At 38.9% G+C, this 27,184-nt stretch overlaps 1 protein-coding gene across 1 annotated transcript; it reads right to left on the bottom strand.

Moving 5' to 3' along the window:
- Window positions 1-1,722: 1,722 nt before the first annotated feature.
- On the bottom strand, window positions 1,723-27,184 carry LOC124828152 (PH, RCC1 and FYVE domains-containing protein 1-like). Its single transcript, XM_088116821.1, has 9 exons — window positions 26,334-27,184; window positions 18,998-19,084; window positions 11,561-11,650; window positions 10,811-10,891; window positions 10,215-10,409; window positions 7,984-10,122; window positions 3,739-3,885; window positions 2,581-2,996; window positions 1,723-2,173 (listed from the first exon to the last, which is right to left on the bottom strand). The coding sequence occupies exons 1-9, from the start codon at window positions 26,406-26,408 to the stop codon at window positions 2,038-2,040; spliced, it is 3,366 nt and encodes a 1,121-aa protein (XP_087972947.1). The 5' UTR covers window positions 26,409-27,184; the 3' UTR covers window positions 1,723-2,037.

Raw genomic sequence — 27,184 nt, forward strand, 5'->3', positions numbered from 1 at the left:
GGTGTTGTAAGTTGAATTTGAGTTGTTCAAGTTTCAATCAGAATTGTTTAATGCCCCCACACTTGTCCTTTTGCACTCTTAAGCAAACTTTAGTAATTTCAGAACTTTATTCCGGATCAATATTCATATCAACATTAAACCAAAGGAAAAGAACTTCACTGAAAACTAATCAAATTTCTAAATCAAGTTGTCATGAATCATGCGAATGGGAAAAATCTATTTTAAACACATGAGTTAATCTTTTGAATTTATCAAGTAATCAAGTATGAAAGAGATCACTCAAATTCAAATGTATATTCACTCACCAATGCTCTCTTAAGTGTTTAGGCTTGTGTTTGCATTCAAAATACTCATGTATGTAAACATTACCATAACTTAGCAAGATTCTAATATTCACATACTTTTGGCAAATATGCATTCAAAGATCATGAGGACTTTTCAAAGGTGGTAATGTGGCCAAGGCAATAGAAGCTTAAAAAATTTGGAAAGAAAGAATTAAGGAGCAAAGATTTTGAAAAACAAATATATTGTTTTCTTTCTTCACTTGAAAACAATTATCCTTCTTTTTCTACATTTTGTTTCTCACTTTTACTTTTTTTTGTTCTCTTTTTTTCCTTTCACCCTCTTTTTTCCCATGAAACTTTTTTTCTTCCTTTTGCCATTTTTACTATTTTTGGGGTGAGGTACTCACTCACACACTTTATTCATCACTCATTTCTAACATAATGCATTAGTTCCTTCTTTCATCATAAGATTAAAGATAACATGCTCTTTTTCTTGCCAAGGTTTTGTAGTTGCTTAAAATAAGAAAAAAAGATTTAAGGCTCAGAGGGGATACTAATGAATTAATATCAGGGTAATCTTATTTAGTCAAGTAAAAAGGTTCATGGTTTGTTATTGATTGGTATCAAGGTGATCTTATTTAGCCAATGGATTACCTGTTTCATAGCATTCATAAGTTTATGTTTAGTTTCTTATTTTCTTTGCACCATTTAGACAGCATTTGTAGGTTTCATAGTATTCATAAGTTTATGTTTAGTTTCTTATTTTCTTTGCACCATTTAGACATAGCATTTGTAGGTTCATGGTCTGTTATTGATTGGTATAAATAATAATGTCATTAGTTTATGTCCTTTTAATTGTGTTAATTAGAATCATGCATTTTTGCATTAATAGTTAGTTACTTTCCTTTTCAATTTCATTTTTCATATTTTCCCACCTTGTTTAGTTAGTAAAATACACTCCAAAACTTAACAAGAACTGAGTCCATGGATTAGACCTTGTTGCCCTTATGCTGCATTTATGGGGAACTAAGTTTGTTGGTGTTTAGTGTGTGACAAACATTTTCATTTCAATAAGAATATACTTGTAAGACTTATAGAAGTAGGAAAAGTGAGCCTGACACAGTGTTACTCATAAGACTTATGGAAGCAAAAAAGATGTTACATATATCATAACAAGTTTAAACAAAAATATAAAATAATAATTTGTTTACGGTTGCTTAAAATAAAATCACCAGAAAACCCAAAATTCACATTTTTTTAATATTAAAACACTAGAAGAGTTGCTCCAATAAGATATTTCCTTAAGTAGCTCACCAATTTTGGATGTTATGATAAGGAAATAATGGTTACATAGCAAACAATATTGGTAGTCAAATGAGAGTCTTAACGTAATGCTTGGAAATACTGGAGTGGGAAAAAGAGAGCATTTGGCAGAGGCTATATAAATCAACTAGTTAAAGCGATCTATATCCCACGGCTGAAGGTATAACCGGTGTAAGAGAAAAAATTATGAAATTTACATCGCAGCTACTTTAAACAAGAGCCAACAAGCTACTACGAATTTACATTTCTCCCTCAACCCCCTGATAATCTACATATACGGGAAAAAAAATGGAAAGTGTAATCAAATTAGAAAAGAAAAAAGTTAAAGACGTGGAATTTCAAAACCACAATCAAATCCCTACTTCTCCTAATGATGCTTTATATTGGATCGCAGCCAGATGTATGTAATTAATGGCGTATTCTTGCTTTATCATGAATGAGGCAGGTCCTCACTCCCAACACCTATTGTCGATTTGTCAATCGTGCGCACATTGTACTGCTCATACACTCTTCCACGATTCTCGGCCCACCATTGTTCTGCTTGTTTCTCACTAAACCGTTTCCGACTGCATTTACCATTGCAAGGTTAAACCCAAGTTATATATGATATGACTAAAATTTGAAATGCAACAGAGTTATCTGAATAGCTAGCAAAGCCTTTTTTTCTCGTCACAAACCAAAAATGGGATAAAGCATTTAGGTAGGAAACTGCCTGTCAAAGCTTACACCCTATAACATGAGATGCCAATACGTTACGCACTCTTTCCATCATAATTGGTTGACATTCATGTAGGTTCCACTAGTAGTTCTATTTCTACAATGGTGAGACCCACATGAATTCCAACTAAAAATAGAAAATGTTATGGAAAAGAGGCATTAGAAAGTGCATTCCTAGCATTACCAAATTTGGAGGTGAAGTGTTTTGTATGTTGACCAAAAAATATGCAAATATAGTAAATAGAGCATTCTATACCTGAAGCGAACTCTTTTAAGATCTATTACACCTCCTGGTAGGGAGGTGAGAGTAATATATACACCAGGTTCATCTTGCTCAACCCATTCAGTCTCATTATCCTTTGTTTTGCTTCCATTTCTACTACCTGCATCTAATTGACCATGTTTGTTGTGACCTGTGCTAGTAGCATCTGACTGACTATGTTTTATGTGACCTGCACTCCTGTTGATGATGGTGCTTGATCCATTTGAAAGTAACTGGTTATTGGATCCAGTTGAGTCTGATTCTGGGCTTGTTGCTTGAATATTCAATCGATCAAAGGGAGCATTGTTAAGGTCATGGAAACCAGGAATTGGGCCAAAGGAAGCAAGAGAGGGTGGTGATCTGACAGTCCTAGACACTCCTACAGGCAACCTCTCGGCCATGTCCTTCAACTATTCAGTGCAAGAAACAGACATGTAAGACAAGTCCTGATACATCCAGTATATATCCACAAGGCATAAGTTAAAATTTAAAATTTTAAATCCACCAGTTTAGCTTTTAGTTGAATTGAGCCCAACTGTAACTTATTCATGCTTCCCTAAGTTTTATTAGGATATATTAAGCTTTGGTAAAGTTATTAAAATCAATGCATTGCTTCTGTTCTGTGAGATTTTCCTCATTCTTGTCATTTAGGGATGTTTTCCAGAGGCTGGTCCTCCATTTAATATGTACACTACTTGGCCTCCAAGCAAGATTTGAATTTGAATGTAAATTTTCTCAATATTGTTTATGATAAACAAAAGCTAGTTATAATTTATAGACCAAGGCTCATAACTACTTGCCTCGAATAAAGCTCTATTACAGACAAGACAACAAATAGCATTTACGGCGGCAATGGCTTATTTTTTCATTTACAAGCCTCATCCTGCTCAGCTAGACCAGGTCTAATAAAATATCGAAAGAAAGCATCACTAGGGATAGAATGTACTTGATAACGTTTCTCTAGATATAGTTAGCTTATTTTAAATGAAAAAGCAAAAATAAAAATGTTACCAATCCTCTCTATCTTTGTGCAAACCCAATATGAAAATGAATATTTTTGGGTCCTCCATAATTTGCTGAGTATGTGAGAGCTTGTAGATGTTGTAGTAAGAATATAGTTTTTAAAAGTGGCTCGTGGGGTAGAGTTTCTACCTGGGCAGTAAGTGACTTGATCACTTCCTTTGCTGCTTTGCATTTGGCAGTTTCTTCACTTGCAATTGCTATTGCTTCTTTCAACTGTTTAGTTGTTCTTTCCAACTCCACTTCTTGAAGCTGGGCTTTTCGAGTCAGGTTTTCCACCTGAAGGGAGACAAAAAAATTCATCAGGCTCACTGCAAATAAATGAACAGGAGATTTCATCATATTGTGGTTTGGAAAATAAATGAATAGAGGTAAACTCTTCAACAAATGAAAGTGAGTTAAACATCTTCTGGGGTATAAATGAGATGGTTAACTGACTCCCTACCCAGAGCTATTGCCGATCTGAATGGAACAATAGAGGGAAAAATAGCCTTCTAGTCTTACTCCTCCTATATAACTACCTCTCCACTATCAGTTCATCCCAACCAAAACAAAAACATAACAGTCCATATTATGGGCCTGTTTTTGAGAAACCTCTTCCAAATTTCCTAAACACTGATAGAAGAGAAAAATAAGTAAAATGAATCGAACTTCCCCATAAGTTAGAATTAGTTTACGCATAAACTAAATAGTAGACGCTATTTCGTAGTAGTTTCTCCAAAATCTGATTTTTAATTCATGTATAAGCTAATTTTAGCTTCTCCATAAGCTAATTGTTAACTCATTTTCTGTTACATACCTGAGTACGAAACTTAACCAGAATAACCTCTCACACACTCAAAGTAAGCAAAATAATAATGAAAGAATGGAATTGAATTAAAGAATTTCTTTTATTGATGGAAATATCTGAATAAACAAAAGTAAACAATAATTGAGCGCATAACCTCCTTCAATTACTTGGGAGCATAACCTCCCTCACAGAACACATAGCCTCTTGTCAACAAGACTCAATAATCAAAAACATACCCTTAACCCTAGACTCTGGCTTTATTTATACTAATTGTTTCCCGCTCATCTCATACTAAATATCTCCCTAGAATATATCTATATTTAATATAAATATCCCTATATTTAATGTAAATATTCCCCTGTATATTTCCCTAGCATATATCATTCATTATAAATATCTTATATTGTATATTTCCCTGGAATATATATTTATTTACTCTAATTATCTTATACTGAATATTCTCCTCAAATATAGCTCCCTTTCCTGTAATTAGTTCCTGCCCATCCTAACAAATGTGATAGTTAGGATGGTAGCTCTTCAACCGTTCGGCCTACTCACTCCCTGCCTTCCACCGTTCGGCTTGCTCGATATTTGTCTTCCACCATTCGGCCTGCTCGATATCTGCCTTTCATCGTTCGGCCTGGTCGCTCCTCGCCTTCCTCCGTTCGGCTTGCTTCCCCCTGCCTCCTACTGTTCGGCTCCAGCTCTTCACCACCTTCCACGTTCGGCTAGACCTCTCGACACCTTCCACCGTTCGGCTACCGTTTGGCCTTTACAGTCAATATCGTTCGGCTTCACTTCCCTCCTACCTTCTTTCTCCTTCTTATATACTTTCCAAACCTTATTATTACCCCCTACCTTATACCGTAACATTACACCCTGCTGCAAAACAACCTTGTCCTCAAGGTTGGAATTGTGAAACTTTATCTCCTGGCTTCTCTTCATCATCGTTTTATCATATGAAGAGTACTCACTGGCTGTTGCCCTCCAATTGAGGTCTGGAGGTTTGGGTGGTGGTAAAATCTCCTCCAATGTCTTCCATTCTCCGTCCAGCATTCTGGTCACCGCCTTGAGGAATTGGTCTTCGATGTCTTTCAGTACTTCACGTCGCTCTCTCCCTTCTGCCGGTGTATCAAAAACTGCAAAACCCCTGTTCTTTCCGCTGGCCCACCTCCTCACAGAATTCATTGTTCTCTCCAGTGCATTGATTCTTCCATCTGCCCTTCCTTCCAAAGTCGTCATTCTTTCTCCCAGTACTAGCTGGTTCGGTTCCAGCAGTTTTCCCACGTTCGGTTCCGATCGTTCTCTCCCGTTCGATTCGGTAAGTCCTTTCTCCTTAGGTTCCACCCGTTCTCTCACGTTGGGATCCAACAGTCTACTATCGTTCGGTTCCAGCAGTCCCTTCCCGTTTGGAGCTTGGACGTATTCTTCCACGTTCCCCGACTGTTTACTGGCCGCCAGTCTTTCGAAGATTGACCCCGTGTTTCTTTCTACGAATCGGATCACCATCGCTTCCTTTAAACCTTCCCAAGAACGATCCTTAGCTTTCCCCTTCCAAAATCTGAACCAGTGCCTTTTCCTCCATACTGATGTAGGCTAGGCACACCTTCTCTTCCTCTGACACCCCTTGTAGTTCAAAAAAATTATCAGCTCTACTGATCCAATTCAACGGATCAACCCCGTCAAATATGGGTAACTCTAACCTTTTCTTCCAGCTGGGTTGCACTTCATGGTGTAATCCACCCAACTCCGCCTTCAACCTCCTTATGGACAGCTCCATGTTCTCCAGTCTCTGCCCCATGCTCTCCAATTTCCCTTCAATTGCATTCATTCTTCCCTCCATGATGTCTTTCACTCCTCTCTATTAGGATCCGACAGGCCTCTCCCTCCGCTCTATCGATTCGACAAGTCGGACCAATTGTTACGTACCTAAGTACAAAACTTAACCAGAAGAACCTCTCACACACTCAAACTAAGCAAAATAATAATGAAAGAATGGAATTGAACTAAAGAATTTCTTTTATTGATGAAAATATCTGAATAAACAAAAGTAAACAATAATTGGGAGCATAACCTCCCTCACAAGACGCATAGCCGCTTGTCAATAAGACTCAATAATCAAAAGCATACCCTTAACCCTAGACTCTAGCTTTATTTATACTAATTGTTTCTCGCTCATCTCATACTAAATATATCCCTAGAATATATCTATATTCAATATAAATATCCCTATATTTAATGTAAATATTCCCCCGTATATTTCCCTAGCATATATCATTAATTATAAATATCTTATATTGTATATTTCCTTGGAATATATATTTATTTACTCTAATTATCTTATACTGAATATTCTCCTCAAATATAGCTCCCTTTACTGTAATTAGTTCCCGCCCATCCTAATAGTTGTGACAGTTAGGATGGTAGCTCTTCAACCGTTCGACTCAGGTCCTTCGCTGCTTCCCACCGTTCGGCCTGGTCGCTCTCCTTTGTTCACCATTCGGCTTGCTCGCTCCCTACCATCTACCGTTCGGCATATCTGCCTTCCACCGTTCGGCCTGCTCGCTCCCTGCCTTCCATTGTTCGGCTTGGTCGCTCCTCGCCTTCCACCATTCGGCCTGGTCGCTCCTTGCCTTCCTCCGTTCGGCTTGCTTCCCCCTGTCTCCTACCGTTTGACTCCAGCTCTTCACCACCTTCCACCGTTCGGCTAGACCTCTCCACGCCTTCCACCGTTCGGCCTTTACGGTCAATACCATTCGGCCTCACTTCCCTCCTACCTTCTTTCTCCTTCTCATATACTTTCCAAACTTTATTATTACCCCCTACCTTATACCGTAACATTTTCCCTTCTTACTTTTGTGTTGTAAAAGTATCTACAGAGAAGTTTCCTCCAGACAGGCCATGTGTGTCCTGTCCTGGCCTAGTCTATTTAATTTTCTTCTTCCTATTTCATTTCTTCTACATCCAAGGTCGGTCTCCTTGGCCTAATACTGATGGACTTGTATCAGAGCCAAATAAAAGTTCAAGCTCAGCTCATTGAATAGAGAAAGTCAAAATTTCAATTTTCAACTTAGACTCGGCTCATGAACCCAACTTAATGAACTTATAGCCAACTACATCTTGTACAGTTGATGAGATAGCTCAGCTATCATCACCATCTCTGAAACAGTTGCATGCACATGCTCTGATGTAATGATAACTAAAAATTCAAAACATGACAATATTACTTCTCTGCATTAATATTTTCTGGCCGGTGAATTAATATACAACTCTACCATTAGCAGATAATATAATACAGCAAATGATGTGGCTACTTCCAATTAAACATGAATTTAGTTATAAACAATCAAAGCCTTATAGCAATAGGTATAAACTCCTTTCTTGCTTATTTTTCTTTCTCCCCGTGGTAGCTGGGGTAATTTATTCAGACCCAATCCACATTAAAATAATATCATTAAAAAGAAAGACCTCGTTTGAATACAACAGAGAGACTAAATGACATGTGAGATTTTTTAGATTAAGATTCTACTAAAATGATATTTAAGCAAGGGAATACCATCTATCAAGGAAAGCACAAGTCAAAATACCTGCGATCTTAATTTAATAACCTCCTGACTGAGGTTATCATTGATTCTCTTAGCATCATCCACAACTATCTTTGGGGATGAAAGTCCCCCTACTGTTGGGGTTGGAGTAGTTGAACGTGGTGGACTAGGCCGTCTAGATATTGGGGATGTTGCCCGGGAAACAATCCTAGATCCAGGAACAGAAGCTGAAAAAAACTTCTTCGATGATCCAAAAACAGGATTAAAAGATTTTGAAATATTCATTGCTCCCCACTGTGAACCACTATTTGGAGCAGGTGAGACACGGCTACTGTTAAATTCCAACTTTTTGTTTTTCTTCGAAGATCTGCTGTCCACTTGTTTCAAGGATTCTATTGAAGAAAACCTAGCAAGTTGATTATGAGATCTGGAATCCAATTTGTCATCCTTACCAATAAACTCAAGTGAACCCTGATTAACACTTCCTCTTCTGCTCATAGAGGACTGAGATGAAGAATCAGTTTCGGTTGTTTTTCTTATTTTATTAAAACAATTATCACAGACACGATAAGGTTTGTTGGGGTTTGGTGCCATTGAAGCCTTGACAGATTTCTTACTACTGCATGAATGACAAAAAACAAGTCCACAGTTATAACAATTGTGGCGTTTCCTTTTGAAATTGAATGGCAGGCGGCAGCCTGAACACATAGACTGGTCAACACCACATACCCACTTATGCAGGCATATGGCTGCCGTGAAATTTGTACCACAAGCAATACTTTTTACTTGCTTGTCTTTCAGAGCTTCTACCAATGTTGGGGTGCTTCTGTCATTAGTATCCCCATGGCCTAAACGACCATTAGCACCTTTCCCCCACGTGAAAACCTCAGTCCTTGAAGTTAGAACCGCTACATGATATGCACCACAAGCTATCTCTTCCACAAAACTCTTTGACAGCTTTCCTTCTACACGGGTTGGTAGCTTCCCATCTGCTTGAGTATTTCCTAACTGGCCATAGACACAACTGCCCATTGTATAGACATGGCCTGATCGAGAAAGTGCAACAGTCATACTATGACCACATGACACTTGACAAAAATTAGGTTCAACAAGAGCTACAACACAGGTTGGAACAAGTTTTGATTCCTTGTCACCATGCCCAAGTCGACCTTTGTCTCCATCACCCCAAGTAAACAGCTTCCCTGAAGAGCAGTTGCTGGAACTTGAATTTCCAACCATGACCTCCACAACAGCGGCAGTATGCCAAACACCACAAGCAGCCTGAACAGTACGAAGACCCTTCAAGGACTCTATTTCTCTAGGCAAGGAAACACTTTTTCTGTCTCCATGACCCAGAACACCAAATGTCCCATCACCAAAAGTAAATAATTGCCCAGCAGAGGTTACAACAGCAGTGTGCCATGGACCACAAGAAATAGATGAAACATGTATTCCCTCCAAATGGCCATTTACCCTTTTTGGGACCCAGTGGCTCACCTGATTTCCATGCCCTAGAAGACCATAATTGGAAGTACCATCACCCCATGTATAAAGATCACCAGAAAGTGTCACAGCACATGTATGATACTCTCCACAAGCTACAAGTTCAATATTTGTATTACTTAGAGATTCAATAAGCTTTGGATGAGGAACATCCGAATCAACTCCATGGCCAAGCCTTCCTCCTGATTCTTCTCCCCAGGAAAAAATTTCACCTTGTTTGGTAACTAAGGCCGCATGTTTCCCACCACAGGCAATATTCTGTACATCAAGAACTACTGCAGATTCCAAGGCTTTCGGCAACAGAGAATCCATTTTCACACCAAAATCACTCCCAACTTGGTGAGACCCACCACCTAGTACAGCATCACCTGTGCCTTCCCCCCAAATGAAAACATCCCCCAAGGCATCACCATCATCATGACCAGAACCTTGGCTAGATGAGCTAACTGCACTTGATAGACTAACTCTAAAAGCATCCACAGGCATTGTCTTCATTTGACCATGCATGCTATCTGATCCTCCGGATGACACGGAGTGGAGTGAACCACTCACAGAATCTGGAGGGAAGAAACCCATTGGAGGAATAGGATAATAAATCACATCAGAAAATGCTTTATCCAAACCATTCTTTGGGGGGCTTTCATATGGGCTATGAAGCCGAAGATGATCCCCACTGTCCTGAATGTGGAAAATGAAACAATCCTAAGAAACATTGTAACTGAAATGCAACCAAACAGGGAAAAAATAAAGGAAACATAATATAGTAATACCTTTGGCAAGCTTTCACTACTACCAAATGGAGAATTCAGTGGAGAACTTCTTCTAGTGTATGTTCGAGGACTATTAGTTTCAGATGGAATACCATCACTTCTTGACTCAGGTTTCCACTTCCGGTGATGACTGCGTGAAATTAAAGCTTTCAATCCACTGAACCAAACCTCAGCTTCATCTTTATCCTTACAAATCTAGAAGAAAAGAATTGATCACAAAATTACACAGTTCTAGAAACAAAATACCTTAGTAATACTCATAATATAAATTATATTTATGCAATCAAAGCAGCAGACAAAGGACAACCCCTAAAATGACCCACAATATAGCTTGGGAAAAGTTCTTATTTATTTTGTGACCATACGATATTTGATTAACCAACATAAATTTAACTAAACAAATAATTTATCCAAGGTTAATCATGAATCTACCACACATTCTGCCACTGCCCACCACCCGTTTAACAAATTTGTGGTTGACAGTAGGTAGTAATTGATTAAATTCATTAATACCAAGTTAATCAAATTACCAAGCTGCATCTATGGATCATATTTGAAGAAGAGGGGGAAGGGGAGATGAATATAGAAATTTATACCAAGTCTAACGATCTATCATTGTAAATGAGAGAAAACGACTGGTATTCCTTCTCAGGCCGTGGATATCTTTGAAAGATTGGCTGAAAAAATAGGGTTATGTTTAGTTAGTCACAACAGACATAGACAAGAGAACCTTATCACTTCTGATGAATTCAGTGCAGATGCTCATACTCAAGAATAAACTCTGAATATATTTGTGATTATTGAAGAAACTCATGATCATGCTCACCAATACAACATGACTGTGTAGTGCATTCTACATAAATGACAAGTTACTAAAAAAGACAGCAGAAAAGTACATCGGCATATATATCAATTCCTGGAAAGAAACAGAATAATAGTTGCTGAAAGAAACTACGTAAACGATAGCATGCGAGAGAGAAAGTTCACTACCACAATAAATTAACCAACAGTAAATCATAATAAATCTGACGCTTCTCCTAAAGGGAAACAAGATCCAAAAACTTCCATAAATAGGTATGTAAAGGAAAAGATTAAGAATAACAAGAAACCTCCCTCGCATGTTTCTAAGTAGAAGATGGATAGTGAATGACATCTCATCTATATATTGGCCATGAACAAATTGTGAGATAACAATACTACATACATAAAATGCAAGCTTCATTAATTATATGAATTACGCAACTATCTTATAACAACTATTTATAAAAATAAGAAATGACATTGTTGGCTAAATCTGTAGCAGCAAAACAGTATCAGTGATTTCCTTATCAATGTGAAATACTTACTGTGCGTTGTCCAGATATAATCCTAGAAACATTAGTCAGTTTAAGGCGCTTCTCTTCTTTCCCAGAGAACCATATCAAAACAGATTCATCCTGAAAGCAACAGACAAGTCAAATACTTTCAACTTTTGAAAACATAACAATAATTGGAAGGGGAAAAAACTGCATAAGATGGAAACGGTCAAAAGTCAACAATCCCCAAAACTTAAGGCGTCGTGTGTAGACACATGAATAATTTATGTAGTAAAACATTAAAGGTGTTTTTAGGATAGATAAACAAATTATCATATCGTATCATAGATACATATTTCCTACTTTCCTTTTCTTAAAGAAAAAATATATAAACAGTCAATGTGATATTTATGTATCCTATTGAATATAGTGAAGAAGATTAGGAGAAATCTCCCTTATGTGTTTAGCATACACATAGGGTAGTTTATTTATAATGTAAGATAAGGGTTAAACCCTAAATACAGAATGGGCTAAGCCCAATTAACAGAAACACACAACTTAACATCTAACACTCCCCCTCAAGCTAGAACATATAAATCATATGTTCCAAGCTTGTTACAAAGATAGTCAATTCTAGGTCCTCGTAAGGACTTGGTGAATATGTCTGCCAACTGGTTGCTTGAGTTAACGAACTCAGTCTTGATATCTCCGGATATGATTTTTTCTCTAATAAAATGACAATCAACTTCAATGTGCTTGGTTCTCTCATGGAAGACAGGGTTAGAGCTAATATGAAGAGCAAGTACATTTGGAATAGTCATCAATAAAGGTAACAAAATACTGAAATCCTAAAGTTGACTTAACACGACTAGGTCCCCAAATATCAGAATAAACCAATGAAAAGGGGGATGACGCTCGTTGTGAAACACTACGAGGAAAGGAACTGCGAGTATGTTTACCTAACTGACAAGACTCACACGACAAACTTGATAATTTGGACAGACTCAGAACAAGTTGTTGTAGTTTGGCAAGACTGGGATGACCTAACTGAGCATGAAGAAGGGATGGTGACTCCATGATTACGCCAGCATGTGGAGAAGGGCTGAGATGATATAGGCCATGAGACTCACATCCTGTGCCAATCATGTGTTTCGAACTCCGGTCCTGCAACCAAACAGAATCTTTGGTAAATGAAATAACACAATTAAGGGAACGAGTTAGACGACTTACGGACAATAAGTTAAAAGGAGACCCAGGGACATAAAGTACATTATCAATGGATATGGACGGAAAAATATGAACAGTACCAATACCATGAGATGAGACTCTAGACCCATCAGCCATCGTTACCGAGGGTAAATTAATCGGACATGACAAGGAAGAAAACAAGGACTTGTTACCAGTGATATGATCGGTGGCGCCTGAGTCAAGGACCCAAGATCCGAGAGAGTAAGTCAGACCGACAAAAGGAGTACCTGTGCGTATAACAGAAGCAGATGTAGTGGAACTAGAGTGCTGACGGTCCTCATACCATCTGAGAAATTCCTCAAAGAGTAAAGGGTTATTTATGGTATTTGATGAAGTAGGATGGCCTACAGACGGTGATCGGGGTGGATCAGAATTAGCCATTGCTATAGGTCGAGGAGGACGTCCATGAAGTGCATAACATCTATCAATTTTGTGGCCTAGCTTGCAACAGTGGTCACATTTTGGACGTCCTTTACCTGGTTGGCGAGACCGACTTCGATCATCAAGTTGGGCAGCCATGGAGAGGGAGAAACCCTAAAAAAAATCCAAAGTGCTCCGATTGACGCAACAACCACAGATCCAGAAAGAGGGCGAGGAGGCGATCACGGCGGTTCTGATCGACGGCGAAACTCTCCGGCGACGCGCCGGCACGCGCGGCAGGAAGCGGCGGCAGCGGTGACTGTTGCGGCGGCCCGTGGGTGGTCTGTTTGTCCGATGGTGTGGTCGTCGATCGATTCTGGAACTCCGGCAACGGCGACGGGTACAGGAGATCGTGGAGTTGGCGGGAACTATTCCTCTGCTCTAGATACCATATTGAATATAGTGAAGAAGATTAGGAGAAATCTCCCTTATGTGTTTAGCATACACATAGGGTAGTTTATTTATAATGTAAGATAAGGGTTAAACCCTAAATACAGAATGGGCTAAGCCCAATTAACATAAACACAACTTAACATCTAACATATCCTAAAACTATCTTCACTATTTATTACAATTTCATCTCTCTCCAATACGCCCCATCCAAAACACTTTAAGCTCAAAGCCTGTAGGATGTACGAACCAATCTAGACCTTGTGCTAAAAGACTAAAACTTAGCTTCTATATAGAAGAATGAGGGTGCAGAGAATCAAACTCCAAACCACGTGGATGCAGAAGCTCAAACATGTTGGGAAGTCCCATATTGCCTACCCCAATTCTTGGAGTGTGGCTTACATATCTTTTGAAGAACTTTATTTGACACCAATTGATTTTAAGATAAAATCCGACATAAAATCATAGTCTATAGCTCATCTTGGTAATTACCTATTCTAGAAGATTCAGTTCTCACAAGCCCACCTATTGTATTCTGAAATTCAACAGTCAGAGGAATAGGAGTTCAAGGATAGAAGTCCTGACCAGTTGGCCACAAAGTCTAAACTATGATACCATGTATGTCATCATGACTCAATTATCTCAATTGTTTGGCAAAACCATGTGAATGGTTTGACTTATCTAACATAAACAAATATATATTGAAGGTGATGCAAAATCAACAATAAGCAATATCAGAGCGATGACAAAACAAGCATGATACTACAAGCAATGAATCGTCAGCAAGTAGATTCTTTAAATGTCTCCCATAATCACAGCATGCACCATGTTAGAGTTATACTTTTCTCTGATTATGTATATCGCGATTTTCTTTTTCTGCTAGGTAGTTACATCTAACAGCTGTTGGTTATTGGCTGTTTGTTGGTTACAACTGACAGATGTCAGTTATGCAGTGTTTCCCTGCCCTTACAAACAAATATTCTGTAACAGAAGTTCACTGTCTTTGAACTTTTCATTCTAAGCAACAAATCATTTTACTCTGTTTCTATCAATACAGAAGATCTAAATACAGTCAATAAGGTAATAGTATACTTAACTCCAAATTTAATAGATATGCCCTTTGGTAAGGTAAAGCTTCCATTTTATAATATTTGGATAAAGGGTGTCTAACCCAGATCCAATCAGTCTCTGGCTGAGAGGAAGTTCTTCTCCATTTTCTACTATGAATACTATTTTGATGAAGACTATATTTGTTACGGAGTGGAGAGTTTATGAGAGGAGAAGAAAGAGTTAATGTCCTAACTGTTTTAACAGTTAAGAGAGGCGGGGAGTTAGGAATTGTATAAAATAGAGTTTGGTACTTTGTTTAGGGGTTGTTGAGTATTCTTTGGGTATAGACAGGATCATTTGTCCTGTGGAGGGGGATTAGGCTCCCGTATTCTTGATTGTACATGTATCTTTGTGAATTGAATACAAAAACCATTCTTTTACTGTTTGAATTTGTGTTTGTTAGAGTGTGAGTGTTTGTTTTAGTTAGGTTTCATACACAGAAACCTAACAATTGGTCCGACTTGCCGGATCCAATTGGGCAAGAAAGTTGAAATGGAGGGACAATTGGGGCGTTATACGGAAATGACGACACGCCGAGACAAATCGTGAAGGTGGAAGATCATAATGGTCTCCTTTATTCATCAAAGCATCCAAAAACAGATCTGATAAGGGACTGGTGAAATTGTTTGACTAAAATTCTGAATCTTGCCAGAAATAGACTCCCCTCATGCCATGAGGAACCTTTAACCTATGACTTTGGTGTTGAAATTCCTTGGTGTTAACCAGCTAATAGCACTGACTCTCCTTGGAGACTTGTAAATAAATGACACAAGCCATCAGGAACAACACAACTGCTATAATATGCAAAGCTAAACACACATTATGAAAGAGGCTAAGGAACAATGCTGAAACAAAGAATTTTTTTTTTCTTTTGGTCTAGCGAGACGAACGGTAGTGGCACGATATGATTCTGACATTGGGAAGGTGACTTGCGACAAACACACGCCGGAAGCTGATCGGAGAGAAGTCGTTCGTGACGGTGTGTGTGGAGGAGAATAAGGCAACGACCACCAAGGATGGGTCACGCTCCTTGAGGCGACAAAACCCCTAACTTTGCCAAAGAAAACGTGACGACGGCGAGGGACGTCGGACAGATGTGGCGCGCATGGCGGTTCCTGGATGAGAACTAGCCCTCGACACCGGCGGGATTGGTCGTCGCTCAAGGAGGCGATCCAAATCCACTGGTCGTCGAACTATACTGAGGCAGTGGACGGTGGCAGACAACGGTGGCAGACAACGGTGGGAAACACCTATAAAAGGCATTGGAAATATCTAATATTATTAGGAGAGCGGGACTCCTCATCGAGGTATTTCAGAAAAGCTGGCCACCGACGGCAACAAAGACGGAGTAGAAAGAGACAGAGTAGAAAGAGACTCAAACAACCTGCTCTGAAACCAACTTGAGAATTAGACTGTAAAACAATTCTAGAGGGCTTGATTGATCCCTCTCATAATTTTCTATTTATAAGAATAAATTGATAAAAAAGTACATGATAAATAGGGTAGCCCTAGATATAATATAATCATGATAAATAGGGTAACCTTAGACATAATATAATCATGATAAATAGGGTAACCCTTGACAAAATATAATCATGATAAATAGGGTAACCCTTGACACAATATAATGATGATAAAATAGGATAAATATCCTAACAGATGGGTTGAAGGCGGAAACGGTGGCGATGCGCCAAGACTCGGTGGCGATGCGCCAAGACTCGGCGGCAATGCGCCAAGACTCGGCGGCGATGCGCAAAGATTTACAAGAAGTGATGAAGATCTTGGGAGGACGAACCAGACAGTTGGAGGGAAATTCGAACGGAAGCCGAGGGTTTGTCAATGAGAACCGGAGGGACAGGCGAGAGGAAGTGGAAGGCCAGAGAGAGGGCGAACATAATGAAGGGTAACCCAGTTGGAGGAGGAGAGTGGATTTACCCGTTTTTGAAGGGCTCGATCCGCTGAACTGGACAAATTGGGCCGAGAAGTTCTTTGAAATCCAAGGAGTGACAGAACCGAAGAAGGTGGAACTAGTGTATATCAGCATGGAGGGTAGCGCCGAATATTGGTTCAAGTTCTGGAAGGACAAAGTCAGGAACCGTTCTTGGGAAGGCCTGAAAGAAGCGATGGTCATAAGGTTCAGAGGCAGGAATAGGGGCGGCATTTTCGAACGGCTAGCTACAATAAAATAGACTGGTACAGTGGAAGAATATGTGTAAGATTTTCTTGCGGGATTACAGGAGGATCTCAGGTGCCAAGTGAGGCCTCATGATCCTCAAGAATTAATGGCAGCCATGAGGATAGCAAGGGACGTGGAAGAGGCGCAATGCGGTGTGAAGGCGGGTAGTTGGACTGCAATCAAGGATCAATCATCTTGGGGGCGTTCGACAGGAGGAGGGGGAACTGTGACGCGGTCCGAACCAAATCGAAATACCCAGGGAAGATCAGGAGTTTCTGAGAGTGTGGGTTCAATGAGGAAGGAAGGGAACACTGGTAGCGGGGCAGATGGGACAATAGAAAGATATAAAGCTAGATTGATGGCAAAAGGATATACCCAAACATATGGGATTGACTATGAGGAGACATTTTCCTCAGTGGCAAAGATGAATACAGTTCGAGTTATTCTCGCTTTGGCTGCTCATTTTGGATGGGACTTACACTAGCTGGATGTGAAGAATGCCTTTCTTCATGGAAATCTAGAAGAGGAAGTATACATGGAGATTCCCCAGGCTTTGAAGTGAAAAATGAAAGAAACAAGGTATGCCTCCTTAAGAAAGCATTGTATGGGCTTAAGCAATCTCCAAGAGCATGGTTTGGAAGATTTACAAAAGCAATGGTTTCCTTGAGATACAGACAAAGCCAAGGAGATCACAGAATTGGAAGTGAAGAAAGACAATTTATCTATCACACACAATATTAGAGATTGGTAGGAAAATTGATTTATCTATCACACACAAGACCAGACATTGCTTATGCAGTTAGTGTTGTGAGCCAATTTATGCATGATCCAAGAGAAAGACACATGCAAGCAGTTGACAAAATTCTCCAATACTTGAAGTCAAGTTCAGGAAAGGGGATATTATTCAAAAGGGAAGACACATTGACTATGAAGATATATACTGATGCTGACTATGAAAGTTCTATTACTGACAGAAAATCTACTTCTGGGTATTGTGTGTTTCTTGGAGATAGTCTGGTAACATGGAGAAGCAAAAAGCAAGATAGAGTATCTCATTCTAGGGCAGAAGTTGAATTTCGAGCTCTTGCTCAAGGAATGTGTGAAGGACTCTGGATGAAAATTATTTTGGATGATCTTAAAGTCAAATTGGAGAACCCAGTGCAACTACATTGTGACAATAAGTCTGCCATGAGCATAGCCCATAATCCAGTACAGCATGACAGAACCAAACACATTGAGATTGACAGACATTTCATCAAAGATAATCTTGACAGAGGCTTTGTGATTACAACTCATGTTCCTTCAGAACTTCAAATAGCAGATATTTTTACAAAAGGGTTTCCTCCGGGTAGATTTCAAGATCTTGTAGGCAAGTTGGGAATGATTGATATTCATTTACCAACTTGAGGGGGAGTGTTGTAATTAGAGAAGATATCATTAGAATCTTCCTAATTAGAGAAAATAGATATATAATCTTCTATTTTATTTTGTTTACCTAGTTTCCCTATTTCCCTTTTTAGAAGAATTAGATTGTTACAAATAAAAGATATGAGAATGCATTTTTTATGATTTCTGAATAATAAAATCAGTCGTATTTTCAACTTAAACTAATCAAGGTTTCCCTGAGTTTAATAAAAGCATTATCATGTTTTCAACATGGTCAAATAGATGCTTAAAACTTTGTAATCAAGCATAACAACTGTGATTTCCAAAAATTTCATAATGATGCTTAAAACAGTTTAGAAACTTAATCTCTATGCTATCTAACTGTAGTTAAGTCATCAATAGTTCTTTCAGTAATTATTTGAAACTTTGAGCATGCACTTCTGAAATCTTCTTTCTCACAATATAATTTATTTTATGAATAAATATTTAGCCCTCTTCAAAAGATTACTAACAGTGTTCATCTATCAACGTCAAGATCGGCTGCTATATTTCTCCCTAGTTCAACCTTTTCAAGAAAATTTGTTATAACTAGTTATAGAGTAAAATAATAAAAATACATAACTAAAAGAAAGAACAGACTGAGGCTCTATGTTTGTCTTTGAAAATAATACAGGGACAATGTACTGGCAAACATATATCTTCAGAATTAAAGAGAGACATACACTTTCACAAGTATTAAAAACAGGCACAAAACTCACATTGGAAAGTCGAAAAGGACAAAACTTGGGCTTCCCTCTTCTTCCATACTTGAGCAAGTAAGCCCCCTTTTTTAAAGCAGTAATAGCCTGTAGTTAAGACCATAAAGAACCTCAGTCAGTATACTCAGCACATTTGGCAAGCACAAAATGTCCTGCCTGAATATTAAATCCCACGACACACAAGAATAAGCTGAATGCACATCAACTTACATGATAATTGAAAAAATTTCTTAAAATATGTTACAAGAACGAGATCATTATCCGACACCCCTTACTAGTTAGACAATCTCTAAAAAGTTTAGTCACCAAAATGGAGCAGCTAGAATTTTATAAAAATATCTTTGGATCATCAATTTGCAGAGATTTTTCATTCTTAACCTAATTTCTCGATAAGTATCTTCTCTACAAGCATAGAGCAAAGTTTTAAGAAGATGAACTTGCTCTCACTCTTGACAACGTACAACCTCAATATCACTCTATCAATATTAAAAGAGCAATAGATCCTTTAATAATTTTTAAAATCAACTTTCTCCACTACATTATAAGCTCATCAAAACATAAATAATAGAGATAGTCAGATACAATGACCAAAGCCTTTTACCACTATACAGGTTTTCAATAACATAAATCAAATGATGTCATTTTGCTGTGTACAAAACAAATTATTCAACAATTCTACATCCTTCTTTAATGATTTCATTTAGAATCAATGTTTGTTGGCCTATCTGTGCTTTTAGTTATTAGGTTATCCTCCATCTAATCAACACTTTTGATAGGAGCCTCTATTAGTCCTCTTCTCACATGTTCAAAACATCATAAACAGAATTCTACCAACTTTTCCTCAATAGATTGCCCACCATCTTTCTCTCCAATTCTTAGCATAAATAATTAAAATACTTTGAATTTAGAATCTGTTTACTGGCCAAGTGCTCTATCTCACTGTGTAAATAATAAATATACACACAAAAAATTACCTACTTTTACTTTATTCAATATGGAAAGGTAGAATTGTCCTATTTATCAGTAAGACCAACCCCTTTTTTGGTTAAATAGCCAAAGAGGCAAAAAAACTGATACATGGCCTGAAGGTGAATAATTTTAGTGACAAGATGGTTTCTGTTAGATGTTAAGATGTGTGTTTCTGTTATTTGGGCTTAGTCTATTATGTATTAAGGGCATTGGCCCATATCTTACAATATTTTAGGGTTTCTCCTTCCCTATGGCGTCTTCCTCGTCTACAAACACCTCTATTGGTGGCTCATCTTCTGATCCTTCAATATATACCAATTATGTGAATGTACACTTGTCCATTGACAAGTTAGATGGCACAAATTATGCAACATGGGCGTCCGACATCAAACTTTGGTTGAAGAGTCAAGGGTACTTAGATCATCTTACTCAAAATGTGACTACTGCTCCCATAGATGACACTTCCCGCTGGATGAAAATTGATGCTCAGTTGTGCATTGTTATAAAGTCCACCATTCACTCCTCACTGAAACAAATGTTTCGATCCTATGAAACATGTTCAGAAGTATGGGCACAAGCGAAGTTGTTATACACCAATGACACTCAGCGTCTTTATGGTGTTTGTCAGGACCTATTAACTGTTATTGGTCCGCGCAATCCTGGTCCTATGGCAGAATATTTGGGTAAAATTCATGCCCTTCTTCATGACTTTAATGATATATTACCTCCTGCTTCCACTCCTGCTGAAGAATTGGAACAGCGATCAAAGTTCTTCATGTTGTTGGCATTATACGGACTCTCTGATGATGTTTCTCATGTCCGTGATCAGATTTTGGGTTCTCCTGTCATACCCAACTTTACTTCTACTTGTTCTGCTCTTTTGCGTATACCGAGCAAACCAGTCACTGAGACATCCCCTCATACTGATGATTCCTCTGTTATGGCTGCTCAACGTGATGATCGAAGTCGGTCTCGCAAGCCAAGTAAAGGACGTCCAAAATGTGACCATTGTGGCAAGTTAGGCCACAAAATTGATAGATGTTATGCTCTCCATGGACGTCCTCCTCGACCTGTAGCAATGGCAAATTCTGATCCACCTCCCCGATCACCGTCTGCAGACCATCCTACTTCATCTAATATCGTAGACAAACCTGCAATCTTTAACGAATTTCTCAAATGGTATGAGGATCATCAGCACTCTGGTTCCACTACATCTGCATCTGTTGCACGTACAGGTACACCTTTTGTTGGTCTAACTCACTCCCTTGGACCTTGGGTCCTTGACTCAGGCGCCACCGATCATATTACTGGTAACAAGTCCTTGTTTTCTTCCTTGTCATGTCCGAATAATTTACCCTCAGTAACAATGGCTGATGGGTCTAGAGTCTCATCTCATGGTATTGGTACTGTTAATATTTTTCCATCCATATCCATTGATCATGTACTTTATGTCCCTGGGTCTCCCTTCAACTTATTGTCCATTAGTCGTTTAACTCGTACTCTCAATTGTGTTATTTCATTTACTAAAGATTCTGTTTGGTTGCAGGACCGGAGTTCGAAACACATGATTGGCACAGGATGTGAGTCTCATGGCCTTTATCATCTCCGCCCTTCTCCACATGTTGGCGTTGTCATGGAGTCACCATCCCTTCTTCATGCTCAGTTCGGTCATCCCAGTCTTGCCAAACTACAACAACTTGTCCCGAGGTTGTCCACATTATCAAGTTTGTCGTGTGAGTCTTGTCAGTTAGGGAAGCATATTCGTAGTTCCTTTCCTCGTAGTGTCTCACAACGGGCGTCGTCTCCTTTTTCATTGGTTCATTCTGACATTTGGGGACCTAGTCGTGTTAAGTCCATTTTAGGTTTTCAGTATTTTGTTACCTTTATTGATGACTATTCCAGATGTACTTGGTTGTTTTTAATGAAGAATCGTTCTGAGTTGTTTTCTATTTTTCAATCTTTTTTCAATGAAATAAAAACACAATTTGGGGTTTCTATTCGAAATTTACGTAGTGATAATGGCCGTGAATACCTTTCTCAACCGCTTAAACAGTTTATGGCTTCTCATGGCATTCTTCACCAAACCTCATGTGCTTATACCCCTCAACAAAATGGGGTGGCTGAGCGCAAGAATAGACACCTTATTGAAACAACTCGTACACTTCTTATTCATGGTCAAGTACCCTCCCGTTTTTGGGGTGATGCAGTTCTCACAGCATGTTATCTTATCAACCGCATGCCATCTTCCGTCCTAGATAACAAAATCCCTCATTCTATCTTATTTCCTCAAGACCCTCTGCATCCATTACCTCTTCGAGTTTTTGGGTCTACATGTTTTGTTCATGATTTTAGTCCTGGTCTTGATAAGTTATCTCCTAGGTCTCACAAATGTGTCTTCTTAGGATTTCCACGGTCACAAAAGGGCTATAAGTGTTTTTCCCCTTCCCTCAATCGTCATTTTATCTCTGCTGATGTCACTTTTGATGAGTCTTCTTTTTACTTTTCACATCTATCTTCTAGTTCTGTACCTCTCCCTGTTACTGTTGATATTCCTCTTATATGTGATCCTCCTGGTGATGCTCCACCCATTTTGTCTTCTCCTTCTTTAGACTCTCCTTCACCACAGGATCATCCTTCACCTCCACCCCTTCAGGTTTATAGTCGCCGTAATCGTCTCCCTCATGACTCACTTCCGGTGCCGCCTCATGTGTCTCCTCCGGCTCCAGCAACTGAGTCTGACTTGCCTATTGCCCTCCGTAAAGGTATACGCTCTACCCGTAACCCTTCACCCCATTATACTGTTCTTAATTACAACAGATTATCTCCATCTTTTTATACTTGTCTCTCATCCATTTCTTCTGTGTCAATTCCCAAATCTGTGAGTGATGCCTTAACTCATCCTGGTTGGCGTCAAGCTATGATGGATGAATTAAGTGCTTTACAGGAAAGTGGAACTTGGGAGCTGGTCCAATTACCATCTGGAAAGTCTGTTGTTGGTTGCAGGTGGGTGTATGCTATCAAGGTTGGTCCTGATGGCACGATTGATCGTCTGAAAGCTCGACTGGTTGCCAAAGGCTACACACAGATTTTTGGTTTGGATTATGGTGATACTTTTTCTCCAGTGGCAAAAATGACCTCTATTCGCCTCTTCATTGCCATGGCCGCTCTTCGCCAATGGCCTCTTTACCAACTTGATGTCAAAAATGCTTTCCTCAATGGTGATTTGCATGAAGAAATTTATATGGAGCAACCGCCTGGCTTTGTTGCTCAGGGGGAGTCATCTGGATTGGTATGTCGTCTTCGCAAATCCTTATATGGCCTAAAACAGTCTCCTCGGGCTTGGTTTGGTAAATTCAGTTGTGTTGTTCAACAATTTGGTATGTCTCGCAGTGAAGCGGATCATTCAGTGTTCTATCGCCACTCGAGTGCTGGATGTATCTACTTAATAGTGTATGTTGATGATATTGTTCTCACAGGAAGCGACTATCTTGGCATCTCTCAGATGAAACAACACCTTTGTCATCATTTTCAAACCAAAGATCTTGGCAAACTCCGGTACTTTTTGGGTATTGAAGTAGCACAATCCAATGATGGTATTGTCATATCTCAGAGGAAGTATGCGTTAGACATCTTGGAGGAAACAGGGTTAATGAACTGTAAATCTGTTGAGACACCTATGGACCCTAACATCAAACTCCTACCAAATCAGGGGAGCCTTTCTCAGATCCTGAATAGTACAGAAGACTAGTTGGTAAATTAAACTATCTTACTGTTACGCGTCCTGACATTTCTTTCGCAGTTAGTGTGGTGAGTCAATTTCTAAACTCCCCATTTGAAGACCATTGGGATGCAGTTGTTCGCATACTGAAGTATATTAAAAGATCACCTGGAAAAGGTTTGCTATATGGCCCTAACAACGATACAAAAATTGTTTGTTATTCAGATGCTGATTGGGCTGGTTCCCCTTCTGATAGGAGGTCTACTTCTGGATATTGTGTCTCTATTGGTAGCAACCTGATATCTTGGAAAAGTAAGAAGCAAAGTGTTGTGGCAAGGTCTAGTGCAGAAGCAGAATATAGAGTTATGGCATCAGCTACTTGCGAGCTTGTGTGGCTTAAACAATTGCTTAGTGAATTGAAATTTGGAGATGTCACTCACATGATACTTATATGTGATAATCAAGCTGCTCTCCATATTAGCTCTAACCCTGTCTTCCATGAGAGAACCAAACACATTGAAGTTGATTGTCATTTCATTCGAGAAAAAATCATATCCGGAGATATCAAGACTGAGTTTGTTAACTCAAGCAACCAGTTGGCAGACATATTCACTAAGTCCTTACGAGGACCTAGAATTGATTATCTTTGTAACAAGCTTGGAACATATGATTTATATGCTCTAGCTTGAGGGGGAGTGTTAGATGTTAAGATGTGTGTTTCTGTTATTTGGGCTTAGTCTATTATGTATTAAGGGCATTGGCCCATATCTTACAATATAAATAAATTACCCTATGTGTATACAACACACACAAGGGATATTCTCTCCCAATCTTCTCTATTTCTCATAGTTTCCATAAGAAAATACCAGAGATGTGTCCTTTGCTGTCCTGTTGTAGACACCCTAAAAGTATCCAATGATTGTCTACCATGTCCCCTTACCCTCCTTTCCATTTGAGCAATGTTGATACAACCAAAATCCCTCTACTGCCCTTTACTAATGTTAGTCACATGATCAAACATATGAATGCATAGCAATAAAGGACACCAAATTATAATCCTAAATTTTTTTAATGTTTATACCTTAAAAATAATGAACAAACAGTTTGAATCCTAACAACAGCTGCAATGAAAAATTTTGAACATTTGTAAAATCAAACCAAAACAAATATCCAAATAGGTATAAAATTTGTCAGTAAAATAAAAAATAAATAAACATTTTTTTTTATAACAAAGTCATTTCCTTCTTGTTCTGTAGAAGCAAACTATGAAATGCAAAAGATGTAATTCAAGATATCAAAGACTCGCAGCCCATTTTTCTTCTCATTATGTGTTATATGTATAAAAAGGGCAACTTAGTTTATATGTTAATAAGGGCAGCCTAGTGGACAAGACTCCCACCTGGTGGCGGCATTTCACAAAGGTAGACGTACATCACCTTAATTGTTGTAAAACAAGTTCTAGCCGTTTTTCAGATTGACAGAAAAATAACCCGGCAAAATACACCATTTATAATAAAAAAATATTCTCCCTTTCTCTCAATTTAACATTTTATATAACCAAATAAAAATACTGATCCAGAAGAAGCTCTTGCACTTCCATGAGAAACAGAGGCTGGTGGAAGAATTGCTTCAAAAAAAGAACTGGCTCGGTGTGAGGCATAATGATCAGTCATGGTAAAGCAAATATTTCCTAATATTCTGTGAATTGTGAAGGGTACTCTGGTGTGACAACAAGTTTGTTTAAGAGTGCTCAATATTTGAGACGCTTTGAACAAACTCTAAAATTAGTTCACTGGTTCATGAGAGACCGGATTTGGTTCATCCATTTGAGTTTAAGTTTGGGTAAAATACAAATTTATCACTGTGTAGCAAATCAGCTGGAATGGAAGATATTTGGAGCTGCAATAGGGTACTGCAAAAAGTTTTTGGGGGTGAGGGAGCTACAGCTCACTCCTTTCCAGCACAATTGCAGCTGCCTTAAAGAATAAAAGTCCAGTCAAGCAATGAGTGAAATGCCCTTTTCGAACTAACAAGTATCAAGAATGTTAAAGTTTTAAGATCAACAAAGCACCAGATTTCTGATTCCACCACATGTTCATTCATTTTCCCAAATAAAAGAAGATTGCAAGCATGCACCATACAGCATACCACCCTCTTTTACCAAGCATTACTACTAAATACAAATGCCACCCAACATTTCCACTTAGTGAACCGAATGTCAGTACCAACAGTTACAGAGATAAAACAAATAAGCAAAACTACAAAGAATTTCAATATAATGGTGTAGAACGCATGTATATTCAGTGCAGAATCGAACCCATTACGACATAAGGGTCAAAGGAAACCCAAAAATATTGACTTCAGCTGATGGCACACCCCTACCTGGCAGTTCAAACAAATTAATGAACCAACCAAACTTGACTTCCAGTACAGTACAAAGTCGTCGTCATCTTCATGATTTATCGTTTATTTATTACATTTAAAAACCTATTTGAATAAGCATAAATAGCTCAAAATTAAAATCCTTCTAATAGTTATATAATTTTTAAAAGAAAATAACCAATTAAAACTCTATTGAATATTTAATATCAATAAATAAACGTTGAAGAGTTCAATTTGAATACAGTAGTCACGAACTAACCAATTTACCTGTTCAATGTCTCTTTCCACGGGACCAGTTCTATTAAGATCCGAAGTCGTCGTCATCGTATCAGTCCGTGACATCACTCGAAACAAAAAATTCACCGCTCAGAAGAAACTACTCCCCAAACTCAACACCAAACTCACACTAACTTACCCGTTCTCGTGCCCGAACCCTTCCATTCACCGAAGAACCCTCCCAAACCCTCACTAAACCCCGAATTCTCACGCGCCAACGCCTCCAACTTCTCACGCGAGCTCAAATTCGAAACCTCCACCATCATAATCAACCTCCAACGGGCACAATTACTACAACGTCGTCACCGGAAGCATCACAACATCTAAAACTCCAGTGGCTGATCACTGCGCAACTCCGGCGACGATCGGAACCGGATGAAGCTTCTAGGTCGAAGAGAAATTACACGATCGAGCGAAGAACGGAGCACTGCGATGATTCTGGCGATTAAACTCAGCCGAGAAAGCTCCAGAAAATCGGAATGACAGAATCTCAAAGGAAGCTGTGATCTGATTGCGAAGTCGGCGAAGAGAAAGAAAGCAAGTGCTACTAGAGAGAGAGAATGTGGAGATTGAAAAAAAAAAGCATAAAAAAATTCAGTGTGGTGTGGTGGCTCTGTAGCTGATAGTGAGAAAAGGAAGTGAAAAAATAAAGAAAGCAAAAGAAAATGGGGCGAAAGGGAAAGGAAATAATAAAAGTGAAGGGACCAGGAAAATTGCCCTGAGTTGTTGGGTGAATTTTCGAGTTTGCCCCTGCGCTTTTCCGTTTTCTTCGGAGATTTTCGCGAAAAAATGGAGACCGAGTGGGGAGAAAAAGGTGGAATTGACTGTTAATTAAATTGTGA

The sequence above is a fragment of the Vigna umbellata genome, chromosome 5 (genome assembly GCF_029865625.1).
Source record: "Vigna umbellata cultivar VRB3 chromosome 5, Vumbellata_1.0, whole genome shotgun sequence".
Classification (NCBI taxonomy): domain Eukaryota; kingdom Viridiplantae; phylum Streptophyta; class Magnoliopsida; order Fabales; family Fabaceae; genus Vigna; species Vigna umbellata.

Coding starts and splice junctions, on each gene's coding strand:
- LOC124828152 (XM_088116821.1), bottom strand. CDS start 26,408: ATGTCACGGACTGATACGATGACGACGACTTCGGATCTTAATAGAACT. Junction 19,085..26,333: donor TGGAAAGAGACATTGAACAG/GTAAATTGGTTA, acceptor TCTTAACTACAG/GCTATTACTGCTTTAAAAAA. Junction 2,997..3,738: donor TCAAGTCACTTACTGCCCAG/GTAGAAACTCTA, acceptor TGCACTGAATAG/TTGAAGGACATGGCCGAGAG.